Source organism: Grammomys surdaster, unplaced genomic scaffold (assembly GCF_004785775.1).
Source record: "Grammomys surdaster isolate TR1022 unplaced genomic scaffold, NIH_TR_1.0 98, whole genome shotgun sequence".
In the NCBI taxonomy this organism is placed as follows: domain Eukaryota; kingdom Metazoa; phylum Chordata; class Mammalia; order Rodentia; family Muridae; genus Grammomys; species Grammomys surdaster.
Window position 1 is genome coordinate 11593106 of NW_021604577.1, and position 23561 is coordinate 11616666.

At 40.8% G+C, this 23561-nt stretch overlaps 2 protein-coding genes and 1 pseudogene across 3 annotated transcripts in view; all 3 read right to left on the reverse strand.

The window, feature by feature from the left end:
• Positions 1–13544, reverse strand: part of Mipol1 (mirror-image polydactyly 1) — a 240412-nt gene extending 226868 nt beyond the window's left edge. The window contains exon 1 of the mRNA XM_028782398.1: positions 13349–13544. The gene's annotated coding sequence lies outside the window, so the exon portion shown is untranslated. The remainder of the gene's footprint in view (positions 1–13348) is intronic.
• Positions 3296–13405, reverse strand: LOC114633778 (ribose-phosphate pyrophosphokinase 1-like). 2 transcript variants are annotated; one of them, XM_028782405.1, is made up of 2 exons: positions 13349–13405; positions 3296–6014 (listed from the first exon to the last, which is right to left on the reverse strand). In XM_028782405.1, exon 2 carries the CDS (start codon positions 5944–5946, stop codon positions 4990–4992), a length of 957 nt encoding a protein of 318 aa, XP_028638238.1. In that variant the 5' UTR covers positions 5947–6014; positions 13349–13405; the 3' UTR covers positions 3296–4989. The 2 variants fall into 2 exon arrangements, with proteins under 2 accessions (XP_028638238.1, XP_028638248.1); XM_028782415.1 differs by lacking the exon at positions 13349–13405 and having other exon boundaries at positions 3296–5541; positions 5775–5916.
• A 7230-nt stretch (positions 13545–20774) lies between the features above and the next one.
• LOC114632917 lies at positions 20775–21155 on the reverse strand (annotated as a pseudogene).
• Between the last annotated feature and the right edge of the window lie 2406 nt (positions 21156–23561).

Here is a 23561-nt window from a genome sequence, read left to right on the forward strand (position 1 = left end):
CTCTCTCTCTCTCTCTCTCTCTCTCTCTCCTGCATGGGAGAGAGTCCTAGTGCACTGAGTCCTGTCCTTGTACGTTTCTGTGGGAGCGCATCCCCTGGTTTTGGATCTTAACAGTCCAACAGTTTCTTGCAGAGGACCTTAGTTCAGTTCCCAGCACCCACAATGGGTAACACACATTACCTGTAATTCCAGCTCCTGAGTGATCCAACAATCCTGGCCTCTACAGGCACTATACTGACCTGTATACACACACACACCACCACCACCACCAACAACAACAACAACAATTAAATAAAAATCTTTTTAGGGAATTTTTTTTTTCAAAATAGTGAGAGAAATAACTAATGTGTTTCTTCCAGATCCTTCTACTTATGTATCTGTGGGTAGCGGTTTCCTCCAAGATTAAATTATTGGGTTAGTGATAGCTCAGAATTAAGAACACTTGAGGCTCTCTTACAGAGGATCTGGGTTCTAATCCTAGCACACATACGGTTACACAGTGGCTCATAACCACCTGTAACTCTGGTTCCAGGGAATCTGGCCCCCCTCGTGGTCTCAGCAGGCACCAAGCATACATGTGGAACACATACATACATGCAGGCAAAACCCAAAACACTATACCCATAAATTTAAAAAAAATTAAGTACCTTCCTATCTGAGAGGAAAATTTATTAAGACACAATATGTTAAAGGGAAATGAAACAAGATGTTCTAAGGTAATGTGTAACAACAGAGTATGTGAAAGGCCAACCCACAGGGAAGCTCATTTTGTACGTAACTCCTCACCCGTATTCTTATTAGTAACCTGTGATAGTCTAAATATGTTTGGCACCCATTGACTCCTATGTTGAAATGCTTGGGAGTGATGTTAGGAGGTGTGGCCTTGTTGGAATAGGTGGGACCTTGTTGGAGGAAGTGTGTCAATGTGGGAGTGGGTTTTCAGGTTGATGCTCAGGCTCCCACCCAGTGTTCAAGAAAGCATCCTCTTGGCCACCAGCATAAGACAGTCCCCTTTCTGCTGCCTGTGGAACAGGGTACAGAACTCGCGATCCTCCAGCTCACTGTCTGCCTGCATGCTGACATGCTTCCCACCATGACGATCAGGGACTGAACCTCTGAAAATTGTGAGCCAGCCCCAAGTAAATATTTTCCTTTGTAAGAGTTGCCTTGTTCATGGTGTCTCTTCAGAGCAATGAAACTCTAAGACATATCCCCAATAACTCACTGGCTTGGTCTATAATCAGTTCGCTATGTGTTTACATTTCTAGGAATGTCTCACAAATATGATACATACATACACACACACACACACACACACACGTATCTTTGCATGTATGTATACGTGTTTTATATATACCAGAAGATGTGAACTACTTGTTTAACTCTGGCTTATTTCACTAGTTCCATCCACGTTGCTTCATATGATTTGGCTGCATAAAATTCCAATGTGTATATATACCACATTTTCCTTACACATTAATTTGTTGATGGACGTCTAGGCTGATTCCATAGCAGCAGAGAACCTGAATAAACCTGTGATGTGCTGACTTAGATTCCAGTGAGTCACATGGCAATTCTATTTTTTTCTGAATTTCTAAACTGATTTCCTCAGTAATGGCTAGATTTCATATTCCTACCAGTACTTTGTTATTACTTATTTTTTATTGTATGTGAGTACACTATCGCTGTCTTTAGACACACCAGAAGAGGGTAACAGATCCCATTACAGATGGTTGTGAGCCTCCATGTGGTTGCTAGGAATTGAACTCAGGACCTCTGGAAGAGCAGTCAGTGCTCTTAACCCCCCTGAGCAATCTCTCCAGACCCTGCTGCTTATTTCCTTACAAACATTTTAACTGGAGTGAGATGTCTTCAATATTATAGCAGATTTAAAGATTAAGTAAGTTTTCCTTAAAGGGACATGGACACTTTAAAATATATACTATAACAAACTATAAACACGTAGCAATTGGCAAACAAGTGACTAGACTTAGTGTTTTAACTTATGTCCCATTTTTAATCTAGAAAATACACTGCTGTTGAGTAGACACTAAGCTATAGATCTCTTGATCTATTGTGACTTTGCAGAAATTCCTGATGAAAGGAAACTAGCAGAAATATGTCAGGCACTTTTTTTTCACATCACTATCTCACTAGAATACACTAAAGGAGAACAAAGAGGGAACCTCCTATTGCATGGACTAGGAAAATAGTGATTTTAGTAGAATTTACTCTTTACACTTTTATTTTACACACACACACACAAACACAGTTTCTACAAATATTCATTTTTATCAGATTATATCACTTTTCAAAACATTCACTTTAGTGTCTGATAGTCCACTGGGTGGCAATAGCTTAGCTTGCTATTCTAAGCATTAGTATAAATATATTTTGCCAAGTTTTTAAACTATCACTAACAGTAAACGTGATACATGCTAAAGAGTAGCCTAAAACTTTTGTCACTAAGTTATATGATACATTCTCTTGACTTTCCTAAAATATTTTTTAATTGCAAATATATTTTAAGTGAAAAATCTATTCAAAGCTTCAATGAAGAAAATGATTTCTTCACTGTTTAAGATATATTTCACATGTAGACTATAAGCTTGCAAAGCCAAGTAATTAGTAATTAGCATGATGGCAAAGTTTTAAATAAGACTGTAATTCTAAATGATAAGCAAACAAAACATAGCCCATTAAATATATGGACTTTAACTGAAAAGATCAAATTAATAATTAAAGTGGAATAAGGACAATAGAAATTAAGATGCTGAAACTCTAAACCCAGATTTTATCATTACTGAATTGTAAAACCTGACAGAGTATTTTTGTACATTAAATCCAAAGCTTCAATTCATTTACCCAAATGAATTACAATAATCCTGCCCACTGTGCCAGCTCATGCCAGTGAATAAAATGTTCTGCTTTGGAATGTTGTAAGCTATAACATATCTGCAGCTTCCATACTGGAAATAAGCTTTTTGACATAAATCATGAAAGTGACTTAAATTTACATTAAATTTTGAAGACAATAGAAGTTTTGAAATACCAATCAGTTTCAAGGTATGCCAGTTTAAAATTTATCAGAAAAAAATAAAAAACCCTTAAATTTAGATTATATGTACAACTGAGACAATGAAAAACACCATTCTAACTCTGATGTAAGTGATATCTGTAAGAAATAATAATCCAAATTCTAAGAAAGTAAAATGCAAAGTTTCCAGTTATGTGATGAGTATTTAGATGCGTGTGCTTCACCAACTATTACATAATAACAAAACACACAGAGAGGAACAGTCCACAAATTACCGTTTTTAATGATATATGACTGAGAATAATCCAACAGAGTAGGAAAAAAGGATGTAAGCACTAATCAAGACAAGACAAAGTAAAATAAAAACTACTACTAAATCTAAAACAGTATATAAAAGCACTAAGCCCACTCCCCAGACAGAAGCAATCCTAATATAAGGCTGTAGCTTAAAAACCAAGTTTTGAGGCTCTCACATCTTGAAATCTCATACTCCCTGGTTTGCCTTCATGACTGCCAGTGGGTTTAAACACAAATTCCCTCTACATGGATATTTTTATCCAGTGATTGACCCTACTCTAAGCTATAACATCCCTTGTCCTTGATTTATCTGAAATAGAGCCTGACTCTACATTTGCTTTTTTTCTCCTACTGCAATGGCTTCTGAATAAAAACTGCTAGCACCTTTACTGCCCACTTGGCTTTAGAATACTGTGTTTGAATCTAAAATGTCTCCCTGAAGGCAAATGTACTAAGGACTTAGTTGTCACATAATAGGCTCTAAAGTTGAATGAATCTTGAGGACTCCTAAGAGGAAGGGCTTGAACTGAGGAATGAGTCACTCAGGTTGGCCTCTGCAGGGTTCCTGCTGTCTCCAGACTTCCCTGCTGTCTTCAAGTTGGCAGCTGTGCTGGCACTATCCTGCTCTCCCAAACAAGCTTTTATCTCCACCCAGGAATGGAGGAGCCCAAAACAATGAAGAAAAAAAAAAATCTTCATTTTTCTTGGATATTATTCTGGATATTATTCTAACAGTGACAAAACAAGCAAACAAACAAACCTTACAGAATCTTTTTCTTTTTTTTTTTTTTGCACACATGACAGACATTTTATTAAGTTTCTTCTTCACAAGATGATACAATCAAATTGTTTAGCAGAAATATGTTCAATTGAGAGGCCAAATGGATCCAAGGAAGATGAAAGTTAACTACTTAATCAAAAGGCACTACGACACCACTTAAAACCCACCACCTCAGTGGTAGAAGGCTAAGGAAGATTACCTGATGTGAATGTTAGCAGTTACATAGCAAGAAGCAAGTCTGTCTTACAGAAGATTCTGTTACAGTGATCACTGAGTCCAGACCAGGAAAGGGTGAAAATAGCTAAAGGAAAAGCCAACTGGAAAGGAATAGGTGTAGAGAGTTCAAGCTATAGAGTTAAACAGATGGCAATGGATCAGGCTTCTTCCTCCCAAAAACTAATTACTGCATTGAGCTACGTGCTCCTGCCTCACAGGGTGCTCAACAGCTGAACTATGTTTAAGGCTGCTCAGGGTTCTTGCTGTAGACCTCTCAAAATGTATTACACATGAGCTGCCTTTGTTGCTATTCTGAATGAAGAAAACCCCAAAGCATTCACATGCAATGGAGTATGAGCTTTGTCAATCACATCCTACGGACCTTGTGAATACTCTTAACATCTTTCTCTACATCTTTCAACAGCTGAGCTCAAGGCTCACAAAGTAAACAAGAAGCCAGGATGCAACAATGCAGGTGGAGCTTTCTATCAATTAACAGCAATCTGTTTTTCTCAAATTTAGGATAAATTCTAATATAGGTAATGTGGGATGTAAAAGCTATACTGAAGCAAGCTTGGTCTTCTGCTGAACTCACCAATACCAAGAAAAACAAGGGGTGGGGTTGGTTTTATTTCCAAATGCTTCAGAAGTTATTATATTATAAAGGAACATGGCTGAAGAGATAGGAGACAGATTCTCCATTGTGGGTTCTCCTGATGGCTTCTGCAAGGATCATAGAGATGTCAATCACCTGTATTTTGGAGCAGTGTTTCATCTTGTCTTCCTGAGGTATGGTATTGGTAACTACTACTGCTTCAAAGCAGGCATTGTTGATTCGAGAAATGGCAGGGCCAGAAAAGATTCCATGCGTCAAGATGGCATAAACCCTGGTAGCTCCAGCTGAGAGAAGTTTGTCAGCAGCATGGCAGATTGTACCACAGGTGTCAGCCATGTCATCCACAAGTATAGCCACACGGTCCTTCACGTCCCCTACCAGTACCATGCGGTCCACTTCGTTGGCCTTCTTCCGTTCCTTGTGAATCAACGCAAAATCCACATTCAGTCGGTCTGCAATGGAGGTCACGCGCTTGGCACCACCCGCGTCAGGTGAAACGATAGTACAGTTTTTCCACTCAGATATATTCTCCCGTATCCACTTCAGGACAGCTGGCTCTGCATATAAATTGTCCACTGGGATGTCAAAGAAACCCTGAATTTGAGACGCATGTAGATCCATGGTGATAATGTGATCTGCACCTGCTACAGACAGCATATTTGCAACAAGCTTAGCTGAGATGGGAGCCCGGCTCTTATCCTTCTTATCTTGGCGGGCATAAGGGAAGCATGGGATGACTGCAGTCACCCGGCTGGCTGAAGCAATCTTGCAAGCATTAATCATGATCAAAAGCTCCATTAGATTGTCATTTATCTCACCACACCCACTCTGAACAATGTAGACATCCTCTCCACGAACGCTTTCCCCAATCTCCACACAGGTCTCCTGGTTGCTGAATTTCTTAGTCACCACCTTGCCTAGCTCCAGGCCTAGGCGGTCAGCTATTTTCTGGGATAAGTCCTGGTGGGAGCTCCCGCTGAAGATTTTGATATTTGACATCTTGGGCAACTACTGCTCAGTGGTCACCGCCGCCACCGCCACCGCTGCTGCTGCCTCCGCCGCCGACACTGGAACGGAAGTCAACAGGGAGCCTGAACACCAACAGTACTACGTTGCTACTCCACCATCTACAGAAGTTTTTCAAGCACATACACCACATTTTTTTCTGGTCAACCAGAACTGAATATATTTGTCAGAACTAAAATCATAAAAATGGGTATTATTTTCCAACTCAAACTAGAAATCAGTAACAGAAAGATCTAGAAAAATCCATTAGAAAACCCATAGTTCAAAACTGAAGTTAAATCTTAAAATATTTTTAAATAAATAAAAATGATAGGATGTGTAAAAATTCGTGATGTGTACGTAACAGATCAGTCTTAGAGAAATCTATAGCACTGAGCAAGTTCATAGACTCAAAGAGGAAGATTCATCAATACTTGCTTGAGCCTCCAACAACAAAAAAAGGAAATATATGTCTCTCTTTATCAAGGCCACAGTAGGTATCTGAAAGCACACAGTACTGAACAGCATATGGTTTTCTATACACACTTAGTTGTGATGAACTTAAGCACATTCAATCCAGAGCACTTAAAAAATTTAGATACAGTAAAATATTAATAGAACTAGAATACAGAATAATCAGAATTGTATATTATAGCATACAATATTCTACAAACTTCACTTTAGTAAACCCATTACCCGTTTAGTAATCTCTAAATGCAGTCTAAATATTTGTCCACAGATAAGTCAGTTCTCACCTTTACCAAGGAAACTTCTCTTTGCAAGACAGACCAGTACAGAAAGAAAACCAAACCTAATCAACATGCAGAGTTGAGGTAAATGTACAGAACTCCTGCCCCTAAGGCTCAGGGGTCACTGGACAAGTGGGAAAGCAAAAATTGTAAGAGTCAGAACAAGAAGTTCAGATCACTGTGAGACTGTGCCTCCTAACAATATCAGAAGCTATGTCTCATCCAACACGGCTGCCTAAACATGACCTGAACAAGGATGACACCAGTAGACATGCTAATGTGGATAGGGTGAGAGGGAACTAGACAACAACAGGCAACTAAGGAACGAGAGTGAGAGAAACAGTCTCCCCAGGGAAGAGCATACCAATTGGCTAGCCAATACCAAATGGAAACGCCTAAGTAAAATTACACAGACTGAGCAGATTGTGTTATTTATTTGAGAAAGAGAGAGAAGAGAAAGAGAGACGAAAATAAGGTCATTAGTTTGAAAGAGCTGGGATGAGAGTATGGGAAGGTTTAGAAGGAGAAAAGAGTAGGGGACAATAATGTAATGCTATTATAAATTTTTTGTTTTGTTTTTAAATTTATTTATTTCTTTTATGTATATGCATGCACTGTCACTGTCTTCAGACACACCAGAAGAGGGCATCGGATTCCATTATAGATGGTTGTGAGCCACAATATGGTTGCTGGGAATTGAACTCAGGACCTCTGGAAGAACAGTCTGTGCTCTTAACCACTGAGCCATCTCTCCAGCCCAATTTTTTGTTTTGTTTTTTTAATTATCTCTAACCTTTTACAATCCAGTAGTTACCCCCACAATCTATCCTCCCATCTCCAAGAGGATGTCCACACACCCCATCCACTAGACCTCCCCACTCCCTGGGGCCTCAAGTCTGGGGGGGGGGGGGTGGGGTTGGGTGTGTCTTCTCTAATTGAGGCCAGAGCAGGCAGTACTCTGCTATATAACAGTACTGGGACCTCATACTCTTGTTTTGTTTTGCTATTTGTTTTTCTGAAACAAGGTTTCACTATGTAGCACTGGCTGTCCTTGAACTCCATTTGCCTCTGCCTTTGGAATACCAGGATTAAAAGGTATGTAAATAACCTCTAAAAAGGTTATCTTAACATACAGATTATTTAAGTTTTCCACCTATATTTTTTATTAATCTCAGATAACAGGCTTTATAAAATTATAGATAAAGGTTCTGGGGGACTATCATATTTTTAAAACTTCAGTTTACATTTAAAACTAACCAATCAGTACCACCTAACTAGCAAGACAGACACCCAGAAGAGTCTGTATTAATAAAATCAAATTCATAATATAAAAAAAGGTCTGACAAAGAAAATCTGGGCCAACCAATTATAAAACCTCTTAAATAACCTTAATTGCCTAGATATCCTTCTTGGGAGAATCTCTGATCTAAATTGCTTGTTCTATACAGCTGTAAGCCAACGCTGCCTTGGTTGTTTCCTGGGCCACACTACACTTTCTGCCATTTCTGATGTATTTTTACTGCTTTAATAGACTGGAATTTCCAGGATTTTCAGAGGCTTTCTCTATCGAGAAATGTCTTTAGTCTATCTACATCCACCTCACTGACTTCCGACTTTGCTATAGGAGAGGGGACTGAAAAGTCTTGTCCTTCAAAACTTTCAAATGGCTGCAACATTGTATTTCAGCAGCTGATAGTGCTAGCAAGAAGATGCTCTTGTTTTGTATTGACAGCCCATCCAGTGATAAGGTTTCTCTTGTTTTAAGCACAAGCTCAGGAAAAGACAGAATACAGTACTTCTAGTTTTTAATGACGGTTTTGTGTGACTTTGCCTTAAAAATTTTAAACTAAATATTTATTCATTATTAAAAACTATGACATTTCAAAGAAAAAAAGAATTCACCCAAACGTGTATTTAAATTAGGGCTTTTTAAATGCTTTTTGAGTCCATGACATGGTTTGAATATGCTTGGCCCAGGGAGTGGCACTATCTGGAGATGCGACCTTGTCAGATTAGGTTTGTCATTGTGGGCATGGGCTAACCCTAGTACTAGCTACCTGGCAGCCAGTATTCCACTAGCAGCCTTTAGAGGAAGTTGTAGAACTTTCAGCTCTCCCGCATCATGCCTGCCTGGGTGCTACCATGTTCTTGCCTTGATAATGGACTGAACCTCTGAACCTGTAAGCCAGCCCCAACTAAATGTTGTCCTCATAAAAGAGTTGGCTTGGTCATGGTGTCTGTTCACAGCAGTAAAACCCTAACTAAGACTAACTTCTCAAAAAAGGCGAAATGCGTATGTACAAGAATGTAAACCTCAGTGCTGTTTACAATACTAAAAGATTAGCACATACCAGTGCCCTTGAGGGGATGAAGGACATTATAATCTTTACGGTACGCAGTAAAAGAATGCTAAAGCACATGCAACTTCCAAACCACCAGAGTACAAAAGAGTAAACAATCAAAAATGTAAACAGTGAGATGCTTCATCCTAGACTAAACTATTTAGTTGGGAGCATGAAGCTGATCCATTGAATTTCAAAATATCCAATCGTGGCGCTGGAGATGGCTCAGTCAAGAGAAAGGGCTGCTCTATGTGGAGACCAGTACACTTCCCAGCACCCACATGCTGACCTCACAATAGTCTCCAGTTCCAGTGAACCCAATGCCCTCCTCCTCTGGCCTCTGCTTGCAGGCTTGAATGCTACAGACATAGATATGCATGCAAAATATCCACACAGCACACAATTTTTAAATGCTTACCATATATCCAATTTTACACAAGAGAACCAAAAGATGCCTGTATCCTAACTGTATCAAATAGAAAAAAAAATAGTAGAGACTGGAAAAGACTCAAGAAGCATGATAACTGTCTGGCATGGTGCCACACACCTTTACTCCCAGCACTTGGGAGGCAGAGGCAAGAAGATCACAATAGGTTCAAGGCCAATCTGGTATTCATAGCCAGTTCCTGGACACTCAGGGCTACACAAAGAAATTCTGGTCCAAATAAAAAAAAATTTGAAAAAAAAAAAAGAAAGAAATACATCAACAAACTATAGTATGGTATCATCCAGATTGGCTCCTAGAATACAAAAAGACTAAAACAGAAAAAGAATTAGTTATATCCAGACAGATTACAATTTAATAAAAAGTATAATTCACTGATTACAATAGTGTTTAGTCAATGTATTTAGTTTATATAAGTTATTTAGTGAAGTAGATTACATTTGTACATTATAATCATTGAACATTATTTTAACATTAAAAGTATTATCCAGGGAATACAGAATTCTACAAAGATGTTCTTTGACTTCTGATGGACTACATCCTACTAAATATACCAAAAAATGAATATAATATACCTAAGCTATCAAATACCTGAGCTGAACACAATGTATCAAAGACCACTAGTTGTTGGTTCTCCTGACTCCACTTAGGAACTACAGTTCGCAGCCACTGCCCAGTGTCATGAATCATAGTACCTTACCATGTTCATCTACCCCAGCCTAAATAAAGATTAAAAATGCAAAAGCAAGATACCACTTCTATTGACTATCAGTTTCTCCCCATCCCAAAGCCAAAAAATCTTAAGGTGAAAGATTGTAAGTCAGAGACAGTATATACTATTTTTTTCAGCTTCTCAACCAGACAACCTAGGAAAGGAAAGGAAAGGGAAGGGGAGGGGAGGGGGAGGGGGAGGGGGAGGGGAGAGGGAGAGGGAAAGGAAAGGAAAGGAAAGGAAAAAGGAAAGGAAAGGAAAAAGGAAAGGAAAGGAAAAAGGAAAGGAAAAAGGAAAGGAAAGGAAAAAGGAAAGGAAAGGAAAAGGAAAGGAAAGGAAAAAGGAAAGGAAAGGAAAAAGGAAAGGAAAAGGGAAAGGAAAGGAAAAAGGAAAGGAGAAAGGAAAGGAAAGGAAAGGAAAGGAAAGGAAAGGAAGCAGACAAGGCTTAAAAAAAAAAGTATCACCAAAGATGAACTGAGTCACTGATAAAAGAGGATGTCTGCTTATGGAAGGAAAATAATCACAAAGGTGTATGCTATAAATAGCATGACCTCGAAAATTAGATACGTACACATACATACATATATACGTACATGTACACCTGAGTGTGTGTGTGGAAGGCTGGGTGGGTGTATATCCAGGGAGAAATAGACTCCATTATTACAAAAGAAATTTTAACATACAGCAAATTGTCAGCACATGTTACTACTAAAACACAGATTTATACATATACAAACTGTTAATAGGAGAGACTTGAGCAACAGTATTAATAAAGCACTTATAAAACAATCCATCCACTGACAAATCCGTATCACTTGTGCAGACATGTCTTATAAACAGCTATATTCAGATTAGTAGCTAGTTTTAGTGATTACTCATTTGAATAATGAATAAGAAAAATGTCGATGTTTTATATACTTCTTTGTCTATAAATTTTATTTTACAATTTTTTAAAGTTATTATTTTTTTTCTATTTTTCAAGGTTCATTCCATAGTAGCAAAACCTTCAAGATAAAATACAAAGAAGCCCTGTGGGGTGGTGCTCTCATTTAATTCCAGCACTTGGGAGGCAGAGGCAGGAGAATTTGAGTTCAAGGTCAGCCTGATCCACATAGCAACTTTTCAAACAGCCAGGACTTAAGAGAGACTGTCTTAAGAGAGACAGATAGATTTTGGCATGTTTCAAGAAGAAACAAAAAGATTCAAGATTATAAACTACAGTAAACTGAACCCTGTTATAGTCTAGTTATTTCCAAAATGTATACATATTAATCATAATGAAAGCAATTTCAATGTATATACATAAATCTAATACAATACTTTAAATTTATAATACACCACATACCTATGTATATTAAAATATAATAAAATCTAAAAGAATAACACTTTCGATTTTAACAAAAGCACAACCAGATTTGCTTTTAACAAATGCCAAAAGCAGTTCTATGGAAAATTTGTCCTATGAGTCAACTATTAAAGAGAAAGGTCAGATCAGCTACCACTTTAAAGTAGTAATCTATGTTGCTAGGCTAGAGATTTAAAAAAAGACCAAAAAATGTGGCATACAGTTATGGTTAAATTTAATGTTTCAAGACATAAAATAATTACACTTCATGAAAATGCAATAAATTGTACACATGACTTAAGCATGTTTCTGTATGTTTATTAAACTTTTAAACTTATGATAAAGATTTTTATTTTATATTGTCTTCGAAGAAAAATAATGTACATGTTCTATTCATATTTGCTTTGCCATCATTACTTTTTTATCTAATGAAATAATTCATATTATCTCAATTTTACAAAGTTAGCCTCAATTAAATGTATTGCTTGGGCTGGAGAGATGGCTCAGCGGTTAAAAGCACTGACTGCTGTTCCAGAAGTCCTGAGTTCAATTCCCAGCAACCACATGGTGGCTCACAACCATCTGTAATGGGATCTGATGACCTTTTCTGGTATGTCAAAAGTGAACAACAGTGTACGCACATAAATCTTTTAAAAAAATAGCGATACTATTTACATAGGACTCAATCTAGTTTGGTTTCTTTTGCTTTTACAAATATCAAGACCAAAAGCAAACATGGTCGACGGTTAGCATCCATCACTCAGGGAAGCAACCAAAGGAGCTCAAAGCTGGAACCTGGAAGCAGGAACTGAAGCAGAGAACGGGGAGTAACCCTGCTTACTACTGGCTTTCCACAGAATGCTTGGTTTGCTTCATTATACAACTGAGGTAAAACCTGCCCAGGGCTGATAAAATCCACAATGATCTGGGCCCTCCCACATCAATCATTAATCAAGAAAATGTTGCCAATCTGATGGAGGCAATTCCTCCTTTGAGCTACCCTCCTCTCAAATCACTCTAGTTTGAGGCACATTGATAAAACTAATACTAATAATACCAACCAGTACAGGATAGCCTATGTAATTATGTAACTGTCCTTTTATGTGAGGTTCATCACAGATGGCAATAAGCAACTATGTAACTTGTGATACAGGCTAAAGCTGTCTTTCTCTCGCCGTCTACCACCACCGGGAATTAACTGACATAAAAATGCTCAAAGGAGCCCTTCCAAAGGCCTGTTCTCTTAGAATCGGGCGTTTCACTACCCTAGTCTATCCTGCTATCTTGTAGTTTACCCAACTTGAATTGAAGTACTTCACCAGTACCATTGGGTGGTGTAATCCTCCAGTTAGAAAAGCCAACTTCTGAATGCAGTGAGCCCAGAGTTTGCAGCTGCATCTTACTAGAGTGGGCGCCGGGCATACTGAGCTCCGCAGCAGTTTCTGCTCGCACTTTGAAGGGCGAGAACTATGAATCGCTTAAGCGTCCCGCAAAGGGCACAGAGTAGATCTGCGGTCCAGCCAGGACTGAAACCCTAACTCAGAGAGAGGTGGTTTCAAAGCTTGGAGGGAAAAACAACCTACACTTCAGAGTCAAGGTTAGGCCTCTTTTTTTTTAAATTTCGGAAAAACTAACACGCCATAAGGCCGAAACCTGGAGGAGCGGTGTAACCTGAGATCGCCGCGTCGCGGGCCACGCAGCGCTCCTGCATCTCCAGGGGCAGTGGCCGGAAGTCCCCAGCGGGCTGCCGGCCACCCTGAGGCCCTCTCCCCTGTCCCCACCGCTCCCGGTCCACGCCGTTACCTGACGAGCCCCGGGATCCTTAAGCGCCCGCTCCGCTCGCGTCGCAACCCAGGCCTGTGGCGCCCCGACTGAGGCAGCCAATCGCCGCGCGCACGCCGCAGCTGCCCCGAGTGACCGAAAAGGGCGGGGCGGCCGAGAGGAAGCGAGCAGCAGGCGCGCGAGAGCCCGCGGGGACGCGGCAGCGCAGACCGAGCATGCGCGAGGCCGCTAACGGGGCGGGGCGGGGCTTCCGGCGAGCTCGAGGGCTTAGGGATTCCTCAGGGCTGCGAGAGAGGAATGCGGCCACGAGGTCGCGTCCTGGGGGAGGAGTGGACGATTACGCCGCCGCGCCGCTAACTCCTGGAAAACTGTGTGGTTCGCTGGCTGTCTCCGGTGGAGAAGCTTCACTGGACGGTGGTTTCCTTCTGTGTGGAGTGTTTTTTGCAAAAACAAGGAAGAAAGGTCCTGCGAAGTGAGCCAGAGTGAGACTTAGACATTGGCCAAAGGTTTCAGAAAAGCGTTAATGCTGGTGACATTTTTTTTTTACTTCAGGACTAGAGTGGTGTACTCTAAGAGTCTGTGCGTTCTCAAAATGTTCAGTCGCAGAATTGAAAAGAAAAGCCTGAACGCCAGGGATATTTTTAATGCGAAGTAAAGGAGTAATGTGGAATTCTATTGGAACTGATATAACGGGGAAAGAGAAAGAGAGGTGGTCTCCCTATGCTGCCCAAGCTAATCTAGAACTCCTGCACCCCACCTTATCCTTGTTGCTGGGACTACCGGCCACTGACGCTCTGGTGACTTAGTATTGAGCTATTAAAGTCACTTTAACTTACTTATCTTTTTTGTTTTGTTTTTCGAGACAGGGTTTCTCTGTGTAGCCCTGGCTGTCCTGGAACTCACTCTGTAGACCAGGCTGGCCTCGAACTCAGAAATCCACCTGCCTCTGCCTCCAAAGTGCTGGGATTAAAGGTGTGCGCCACCACTGCCCGGCTAACTTACTATCTATTGAGGGCATACTGCAGGCCAAGTAGTCTTCTGGGGTAACAGGATTATCAGTAACAGTAATTTTTTAGCAGAAAATAAGCATAAAGTGGTAACACCGAAGTTAGTAGACAAGGTTAGTGAAAGCCTTTATTTTGGCTTACAGTACAGTAAGAGATAGTGTCCATTATGCTGATGAAGGCAGGATGGTAAAGTGGCTAGTCATGGAGCTGGACTCTACAACCAATAACCAGTGACTCATTTCCAATAGCAAGGGTCCACCTTCCAGAAGTGCCACATACTTCACAAAGTAGGTGACAGGAGGTATGAAGCATGGAAAAAAGGATGAGATGACCAGATGGAAATTATTAGGAATAAATAGAGCATAATACCCTTTATTTAAGTAACTAATGACTAGCACTCTGAAGTGGCTTGTGGCAGATTCAGGCTTTAAATGCATTTAAAATTTTTACTTACTTATTGCTTTACATTACTCAGGATTGAATCCTATTTTTATGGAAACAAAATACTACTAAAAAATATGATTATGTGGTACACATCTGTAATTCTGAACCTTTAAAGAAAGTTCCAGGACAGCCTGGGATACATAGCGAAACAGTTTCCAAAAAAAGAGGTGGTGTTAACTTCTTAAACATGAGCCCCTGTAAAATTTAAAATTGAACTGTATACTTCCGGTATACAATAGTGTTCCAGAGAGAAGAAGATAGCAAGGGAAGATCAAATCAGAGAAACAATGAAATTCACCACAGCAGACACAAAACCTTAAAGCTCCATATACATCTGGAATTGTTTGAACTCCCATAAGCTTACACAACCCTAGCTCTCCTGCCTCTAAGTCACGTGGCCTTTTGTTATGGGCTGGCTCTCATCCATGCCTGCACCTTTTTTCAGTGGACATCCCAGTTGTAGCATCTCCAGTATCTCCCCAGCTTTATACAAGAGCCTCTCGGGCCTCTTCAGGAGTGAAGGGGTTTGTGCAGACCTGTGCTCAAGTTCCAGAAAGCTGAGGTCAGACTATGTGTGGCATCTTTCATGCCGATAATCAGTGCCACTTGGACAAAGCTGCCACTTGGCCATCTTGGAACAGAGTTGCTGGGGCCATGGTGTACTTTTAAGGCTGATCTGAGTAAACACTTTAACAGGTGCTTGTTTTATACAGTGAGTGGCATTCTCAGTTCACCCTCTCCCCATTCAGATGAGCTTGCAAATTCGTAAGTTGGAGCCTTTGACGGTTGGGTCTTACCCACAGGACACCTTTGCTGTTGTCCCAGTGCAGAGTAGATTTCTCTCTAGTGCCACAGGTCTTTTTAATGACCACAGCTGCTTTCTTAGCAGCCATCTTGTCTGCAACTTGCTCACAAAATGGCACATTTTTCATATCTTTGTGTTCTGCTTCCTGTTCTTTCTCAGTGTGGACCTGAATAAAAGCCGTAAGCGACCATATGTAACAGCTGTACAGCAGGGTCTTCATGTGTGACTCCTAAAGCAGGAGCAAGGGCTGTCCCTAACTACACTGCCTGCCCTTCCATCCCTTTCCCCTACCTGGGCTGCCTCATCTAGACTCAATAAAAGATGATGGGCCCAGTCTTACTGCAACTTGATGTGCCAAAGCTTGTTGATATCCCTGAGAGTCCAGCCCTCTTCTGAGAAGGAGAGGAGGGGTGACTGCAGAGACACTGGAGAGAAGGAGGAGGGAACTGGAAGAGAGAAGGGAAGAGAAGCTGCCTCAATCTGCCTGGAAACTAAATTAAAAGAGAGAGAGAGAGAGAGAGAGAGAGAGAAGTGAACAGTGACCATGACATAGCCCTTTTCTGCTGTGACCAAATAGTCAACAAAAGCAACTTAGAGGTTTTATTTTGGCTTACAGTACAAGAAGCGATAGTGTCCATCATGGTGATGAAGGCAGCCTGGAAAAGTAGCTAGACAACTATGGTCAAAGCGAAGAGAGCAAGTGCACTATGGGCTCTACAACCAGTCACCAGTGACCCACCTCCTCTAGCAAAGGAAGTTCCACAACTCCCAAACTCTTACCAGGCAAGGCTTAGCCACTCATCTGTAACAGGCCAGTTAGACAAGTAATAATGGGAGACAGAGAAAAACTGTATTCAATGTGGACAGGATGTAAAAAGGAACACAGAGATCCAGTGACCTCTCCCCATTTCCCAAGTCTACCTCTAGGGCCCTAATTAGGGGGCAGCGGGTATGCAAAACTAAGCAGGCGTAATCAAAAGTGTGGGTGCTCTGTCAAGTTGATAAACCTGTGTGAAATCCCTTTCTAGGAAACAGGATCTTCCTCTAGCTGAAACAAGGGCTTTACGTTGTCTTGCATGAGACTCCTGGGAAGACCGAAAATTTTTAAGGGTCCACTGCCTCAATTGTCTGGTAGCCAAAAGGAAAGGCACAAGTATCTCTTTAGGATATTTCCATTCCTGCCATAACTGTGTTGCATGAAATATACAAAAGCATCTCACCCTATCGCAGCTAGGCACCAGCAGGCGGCCTGTCTGTCTCCAGCCCAGTGGACAGGCCGAGACCACATTCTTTCCTCTCAGACAGGGCCTGTCTCACCCATGCTAAGTTCCCATGGCTGGCTGTTGCCACACCAGGCCCATGCTTCCAAATTCCTGCAGCAGACTTCGGTGTACTCTTGTACACCACACTCTACCGCCATACCTTTCTCTGGAACCCAGTTGAGTCGCCTGATGAAGGAAAACACCACACAATCTTAGTTTAGAATCAACAGGTAACACAATCCTACAGTCTGTCTGCCTCCCTTCTCCCGTCGTCGAAAAAGGAAGTCCCTTTCTCCTACCTCCCCTCTACCTCTTCCTGACCCGGAAGTCCCACCTACTTGCCCAGTGATTGGTCCCTTGAAATCTTTATTCATTAGGGGAAGGTTCTGCCACATAACTGTAACAAGTATTCAAGCACGTGAGCCGATGGAAGACATTTTATATTCAAACCACAGCAAGTGTAATGAGTGAATTACTTATGAAGATTTAAGGGAGTTTGTCAGCAATCCAATATTCAATTCACATGTACTGTGTTCTGGATTGGCATGAAGATAAAGATATAAGAGAAACATACAGTAATAGCTACTATTAAAATTCCCAAATTGAATTGATTTGTGATTGTTCATGGTCTTACTTCAGAGCACCCACCTGTCGTCAGCTTACAGTGGTCATATAATTAGATGCTTGCCAGGCTGGACTCCCCCTCACTTGCTTCCGTTTCCTATAAAACCTTGTCCTGCTAAGGGTTGAAGCTGCTCCACCTTCCCATCCTGCTGTGTCAGGGCTGGGTTAGAAGAGAGCCCAAGCCCAAGCTTGTTATAAAGAGACCCTAATGCGATTGCATCAGAAAAGAATCCATGGTGGTCTTTTGGAGTTCATGAATGCTTTTGGTGTTCATGTGTTTCATAGATGCACAACAGAATCTCATAACATTCTGGTACATTATGGTACCCATTTTATAAATCACCAATCACAGGAGGGAGGGAGGGAGGAAGGGAGAGAGGGAAGGAGGGTAGAGGCAGGACCTGGATAAGAAAGGCAACAGGGAGAGGAAGAGGGGAACATGATCAGGTGATCAGGTATGGGGGGGGGGCGAGGACTGAAGCCCTGAGGGCCTGCCAGAATCAAAACTGGCAACCTCGGAAGGTAGGAAGTGGGGGGACCTCCTAGAATGTACAGAGACCTGGGAAGTGAGAGACTCTCAGGATTCAAAAGATGAAGTGCCCTACAGTGGGGAGAGGGAATTTGTAGAGTCCACCACCAGTAGAAAGGCAGGACATCAAGTGGAGGGATGGAGTTGCCATACCACAGTAAAATCTCTGACCTAGAATTGTTCCTGCTTGAAAGAACTGCAGGAGACTGGAGAGTTGGCTCAGCCAATTAAGAGCATTGACTGTTCTTCTATAAGTCCTGAGTTCAATTCCCAGCAACCATATGGTGGCTCACAACCATCTGTAATGGGATCTGATGCCCTCTTTGGGTGTGTCTGAAGACAGCTATAGTGTACTCATATACATAAATAATTCTTAAAAAAAAAAAAAGTAAGAAAGAACTGCGGGATCAAAAAAGCCTGAGGAAAAGGAGGTCCAGAGACAGCCCCAAATTGGGATCCAGCTCAAGGGGAGGCCCAAAGACCTGACACTGTTGCTGATGCTGTGGTGTGCTTACAAACATGGACCTATCATGACTGCCCTCCAAAAGGTCCAATAAGCAGCTGAAAGAGTCAGATGCAGGTATTCTTACCCAACCAATGGACAGAAGCTGCTGACCCCTGTGGATGAATTAGGGGAAAGCTGGAAGAAGCTGAGGAGAAGGGCGACCCTGTAGGAGGACCAGCAGTCTTAGTTAACCTGGACCCCCAGTCTCTCATACACTGAGCCACCAACCAGGCAGCATACACCAGCTGATATGAGGCCCCCAACACATATACAGCAGAAGACTGTCGGATCTAGACTCAGTGAGAAAAGATAAGCCTAACCCTCAAGAGACAGGAGGCACCAGGGAGGTGGGGGAGGTCTGGTGGGGTAGGGGTGGGAGTGGGGACATCCTCTTGGAGACAGGGGGAGGAGGTATGGGACGTGCTACAGTCAGAGGGTGGACAGGGAGGGAAATGAAGTCTGGATTTTAAAAATATAAAGAAATTAAAATTAAAAGAAAACAATCATTATTTATTTTTTAAGACTTGTTGTCAGGTTGAAGATCTAACCGGGATCCTCACACTTGTCAGAAGAGTGTAAATTCTGAGGTACCACAAACTCTCACACTTACCCTACTCACCAGGAGAGACAGTGTGCCTGATGAGAAACCTACCCAGCTTCCTAGAGCTAGTCGTCATGGACCTTAGAGGAGAGCCTTCTACTTCCACCTCACGGGCCCAGCATGATGCCTAAGTAATACTCTTCTTATCCTTAGACCTACAGTAAGTGCAAATCTCACCCCTTATCAAGGAGGTTTCTCTTTGCAGCAGCCATTTTATTTCGAGACAAGGTCTCACTGTGGAGTCCAGACTGGACTTGAACACCCTTCCTTCTCTCTCAGCCTCCCAGGTAGTAATGTACAAGCATGCATGACCATCCTGGGCTCTAAGCTTTTTAAAACAGTTTAAGCTTACAGATATTTGAACAGATTATAGAGTTCTCATGTTGCACTTTGTGTGTCTGTCTGTCTGTCTTTTTTTTTTTTCCAAGACAGGGTCTTTCTGTATAGCCCTGGCTATCCTGGAACTCACACTGTAGATCAAGCTAGCCTTTAACTCACAGAGATCCACCTGCCTCTGCCTCCCAAGTGCTGGGATTAAAAGTGTATGCCATCACTGCTCAACTTCATGTTGCACTCTTGTCTTAGTTTCTGTATTACTAAGGCCTTTCATTACTATGATATATCTGTAATAACTGATGAAAAAGACTGATACATTATTTAGTGGTTTGAAAAGGAATGGCCCCCATAGGGTCATATATTTGAATGCTTGGTCATCAGAGATTAGAGAGGGGGATTATAAGGTGTGGCCTTGCAGCATACATATGGCTCTGTTGGAGAAACTGTATCATTGGGGATGGGCTTGAGGATTTCAAAAGCTAAAGCCAGGACCAGTATCTTTCTCTTCCTGCTGCCTGCAGATCCAGATGTAGAACTTTAGCTGCTTCTGTAGCACCATGTCTACCAGCATACCGGCATGCTTCCTGCCATGAGGATAATGAACTAAACCTTCAAGCTTCAGTTAAATGCTTTCTTTTATGGTGTCTATTCACAACAGTAAAAAACGGAGACATATTATAACCAAAGTCCAATTTTACATAAATTGGGTTAAGTGTGCACATTCATAAGGCACTTCCATTGTGTCTGTTAATGCATTGTATCATGTACCCAAGATATCTATATTGGGACAGTTTCACTACCCTGAAATTTCCCTGGGTTTTACTTGTTCATCCTTCTCTCCCCTCTCCAAACCTCTGAAATGTACTGATCTTTAACATCACCATAATTTTTACCCTTTCCCAAATACAATAATATAATGCAGATGGAATCACTGAGTAGATAGCCTTTTTAGATCAGTTTCTTTAATAAGAAATATTCATCTAAGGTTCCACAGAAGCTTAAATTTTTTCCCCCAGTATGGCATTTTAGACAGGGTCTCATGTATCCCAAATGGCCTGTAACTCGCTATATAGCTGAGGATGTCCTTGAACTCCTGGTGGTACTGCATCAGTCTCTGTCTGGATTACATGCAAGTGCCCCCACACCTAGGATCCTATATATATTTTCAAGACTTGACAGCTTATTTCTTATCATTTTTATATTGAAACTTTATTCGTGGTTCTATGTATATGTGTTTATAACATTAAAGTGTGATGAGTAAATTTAACATATTAAAAGTTTATAGAAAAAAAAAGAAAAAAGAAAAAAAAGTTTATAGCATCTTTTCAGGAAAGACCATATACTATACATGCTATTCAAGTGATACAAAACCAGTTTTCAGTGTCTTTTCAACTGAGAAGAATCCTATTCAGCACGCTTCTCCTCCTGTGGTGGTTCATACTGAACAAGCTTTGCTTTCAGTTTTTTATATTCTTTTAAAGTAGCTTCATATTTCTCTTTCATTTCGTCCAATTCTATGTAAAGCAGCTCTAATTCTGGGTTTTTCGATGTAGCAGCTCCTAAGCGATGCTTTAAAAAATCCAGAACACTGTTGGGGTTCTCTGGTTGTTCATATAAGGCTACCAACACTTTTGTCTGCGTGTCCAGCACCCCAGCTTCTCCAAGTACCTCCTGAACTGCTCACGCTTCGAGTCGGTGGCTTTGTAATGGGCCATAGTAACAGCCACAGTGGCACAGCTTCACAACAGCGTAGCTGGCACCGGAGACACCATAAGACCGGATTCTTATCTTTTATAATAATGTCTTGTTATATGTAAAAGTGGGCCTTTCTATGCCCACCTCGGTTTCCAAATAAGGATTATTTATTTATAACCTTTTGGCCTTATAACTAGGCATTGTTTTCTACTAGCTTATTAACTCAGTTATCCAATTTATACTATGCTAAGTCCTGCCACATAGCTAGTTAGTTTCCTGTCCTTTCCTTCTGGCCTGCTTCTTCCTCTTGTCTGGCTGACTGAATCTCCCACCTGATTCCTTCCCAGAGTTCCTCTCTTTCCGGAAGTCCCACTTTACTATTCTGCTTTTTGCTAGAGGCCATAGGCTTTTTATTTTAACCAGTCAGAAGGTGATGGAGAACACTGTTTGCAAAACACTAAGGCAGGAATTGCTTAACAAAACCAAAATCCAGCCTATAACTGGATCTCTGTTAGTTCAGAAATCAGCATTTGAATAATACAAGGAAGATCTTTACCCAGTGCACAAAACCTTACTCCGACAGGTGTAGGTATAGAACAATTTGTTTTTCCACCCACCTACTGAAGGACATCTTGACCATACCCAGGTTTGGACAACTATGAATAAAATTTCTATAGACATCTGTCTGTAGTATGTGGAAATAAGTGTCCTATTGATCTGGGTAACAAAAACGGGACACATTTTCTGGGCCACTTGAGCAGAACCACAGTCAGAGATCAAGTGTGACAAGCTTGACAAAGTCAAAAATCATAAATATTGTATTGAGACTAGAATGCAGAGGGTTAAAATAAAGAATAACATTGAAACATTTATCCAATGGAGCCTTGAAAATACCATCAAATTGAATTTGTTCTTCACGCAATTGAAAGCCACTGCAGGCTCTCAATAGGAGACTCCAATGGTCTACTTTATGTTATTAGGAAACTGTGGTGAATAATGAGTAGAAAACAATCTAGAAACTTTTCAGTAATCCATCTAAACTATAATATGTCCCAACTAATATGATGATAGTAGAGATAGAAGTTGACCAAACTTAGATGGATTTTAAAGGTAAAATTTGCATTATGTGCTACTGGCAAGATACGAAGAGATTAGAAAATCTCTTCTAATCACAGAGATAAAATTCCTGTGTTTTAAAAAGAACCATTGGGTGGATAGTGATGTCATTTCAGAAATAGGAGAAATCAACAGAGGAAATGGTTTGGTGGGCTGCTATAAAAAATTATGCCAACGTCAGTGGATTTTTACTTCTAATGATACCCAAGTAAGAATGTTAGTACATATAATTGGTTGTTTAATCCTGGAGCTCAGGAAGGTCTCGTTTGTTTCCTTCTACATCTGGTAACAAGAGTGGTAAAGTCATCAGTGTTGGATATTATTTTTAACACAGGCCAGATGAGGTCACTTGAAGAGAAAATACTTAGAAACAAAAGTTTCTGACACAATCTCTGGAGATTCCAATTTCTTTAAAGATTACCTCTAAGGAGACGGTTAACAGAGAAGGATAAGATTAGATTATTATCCAGAAAAGTATAGTGTCAGAGAAACCAGAAGGACATAATGCTCAAAAAAGGGAGTGGCTAATGCTTTCGAATGCTTCTCGAATTTTGAATAATTTAATCAAATAAGGTCAGAGAAATAACCTTTGGACTTAGCAACACAGCAGTGATTATTGACATTTCTTTCCGTGAATTGTCCTGAAAGAAAAATCACGTAAAGATGTGGGAACTATAATAGGTGATGGTAGAGTAGAGATCATACAATACATACACACATACACATACTTAACACATTATACACATACACCTACACATACATATACATAGCTTAGATTTTCTAAGCTACGGACATTGCACCTGGTTTCGCCCACTAACAGAACTACAGGTTTGTTGTGGGTGACAATTTCTCGAACTATAGGAAAAGTAAGTGTTCTGTCTTTATCTCAAAATTAGCCTCATCCCATTTTATTAATCGTGTGATTCTTTGCTAGGGAAGGGACAATAAATGAGAGCCAAGTGGAGGGTTACCAAGATAAATAAACTAAACAAATCTGTAGCCAGTAGTGAGATTAAAGCAGTAATAAAAAATGAAAATATTCTAGAACTAGATAAATTCACTGCAGAATTTTACCAAGCCTCGAAAGAACTAACACCAGTACTACTTTGATTATTATTACTATTGCCTATTAAAATAGGAAGTGAAGAAATGATTCTAAGCACTTTGTGGACCAAGCGCCACACTGATATCAAAACTGATAAAGAAACAACAATATCTACAGACTGACACCCCTGATAAACACAAGCAAACATTCTCAAGAAAATACTTGCAATCAGCCAGGCAGTGGTGGCACATGCCTTTAATCCCAG

Coding starts and splice junctions, on each gene's coding strand:
- LOC114633778 (XM_028782405.1), bottom strand. CDS start 5,946: ATGTCAAATATCAAAATCTTCAGCGGGAGCTCCCACCAGGACTTATCC.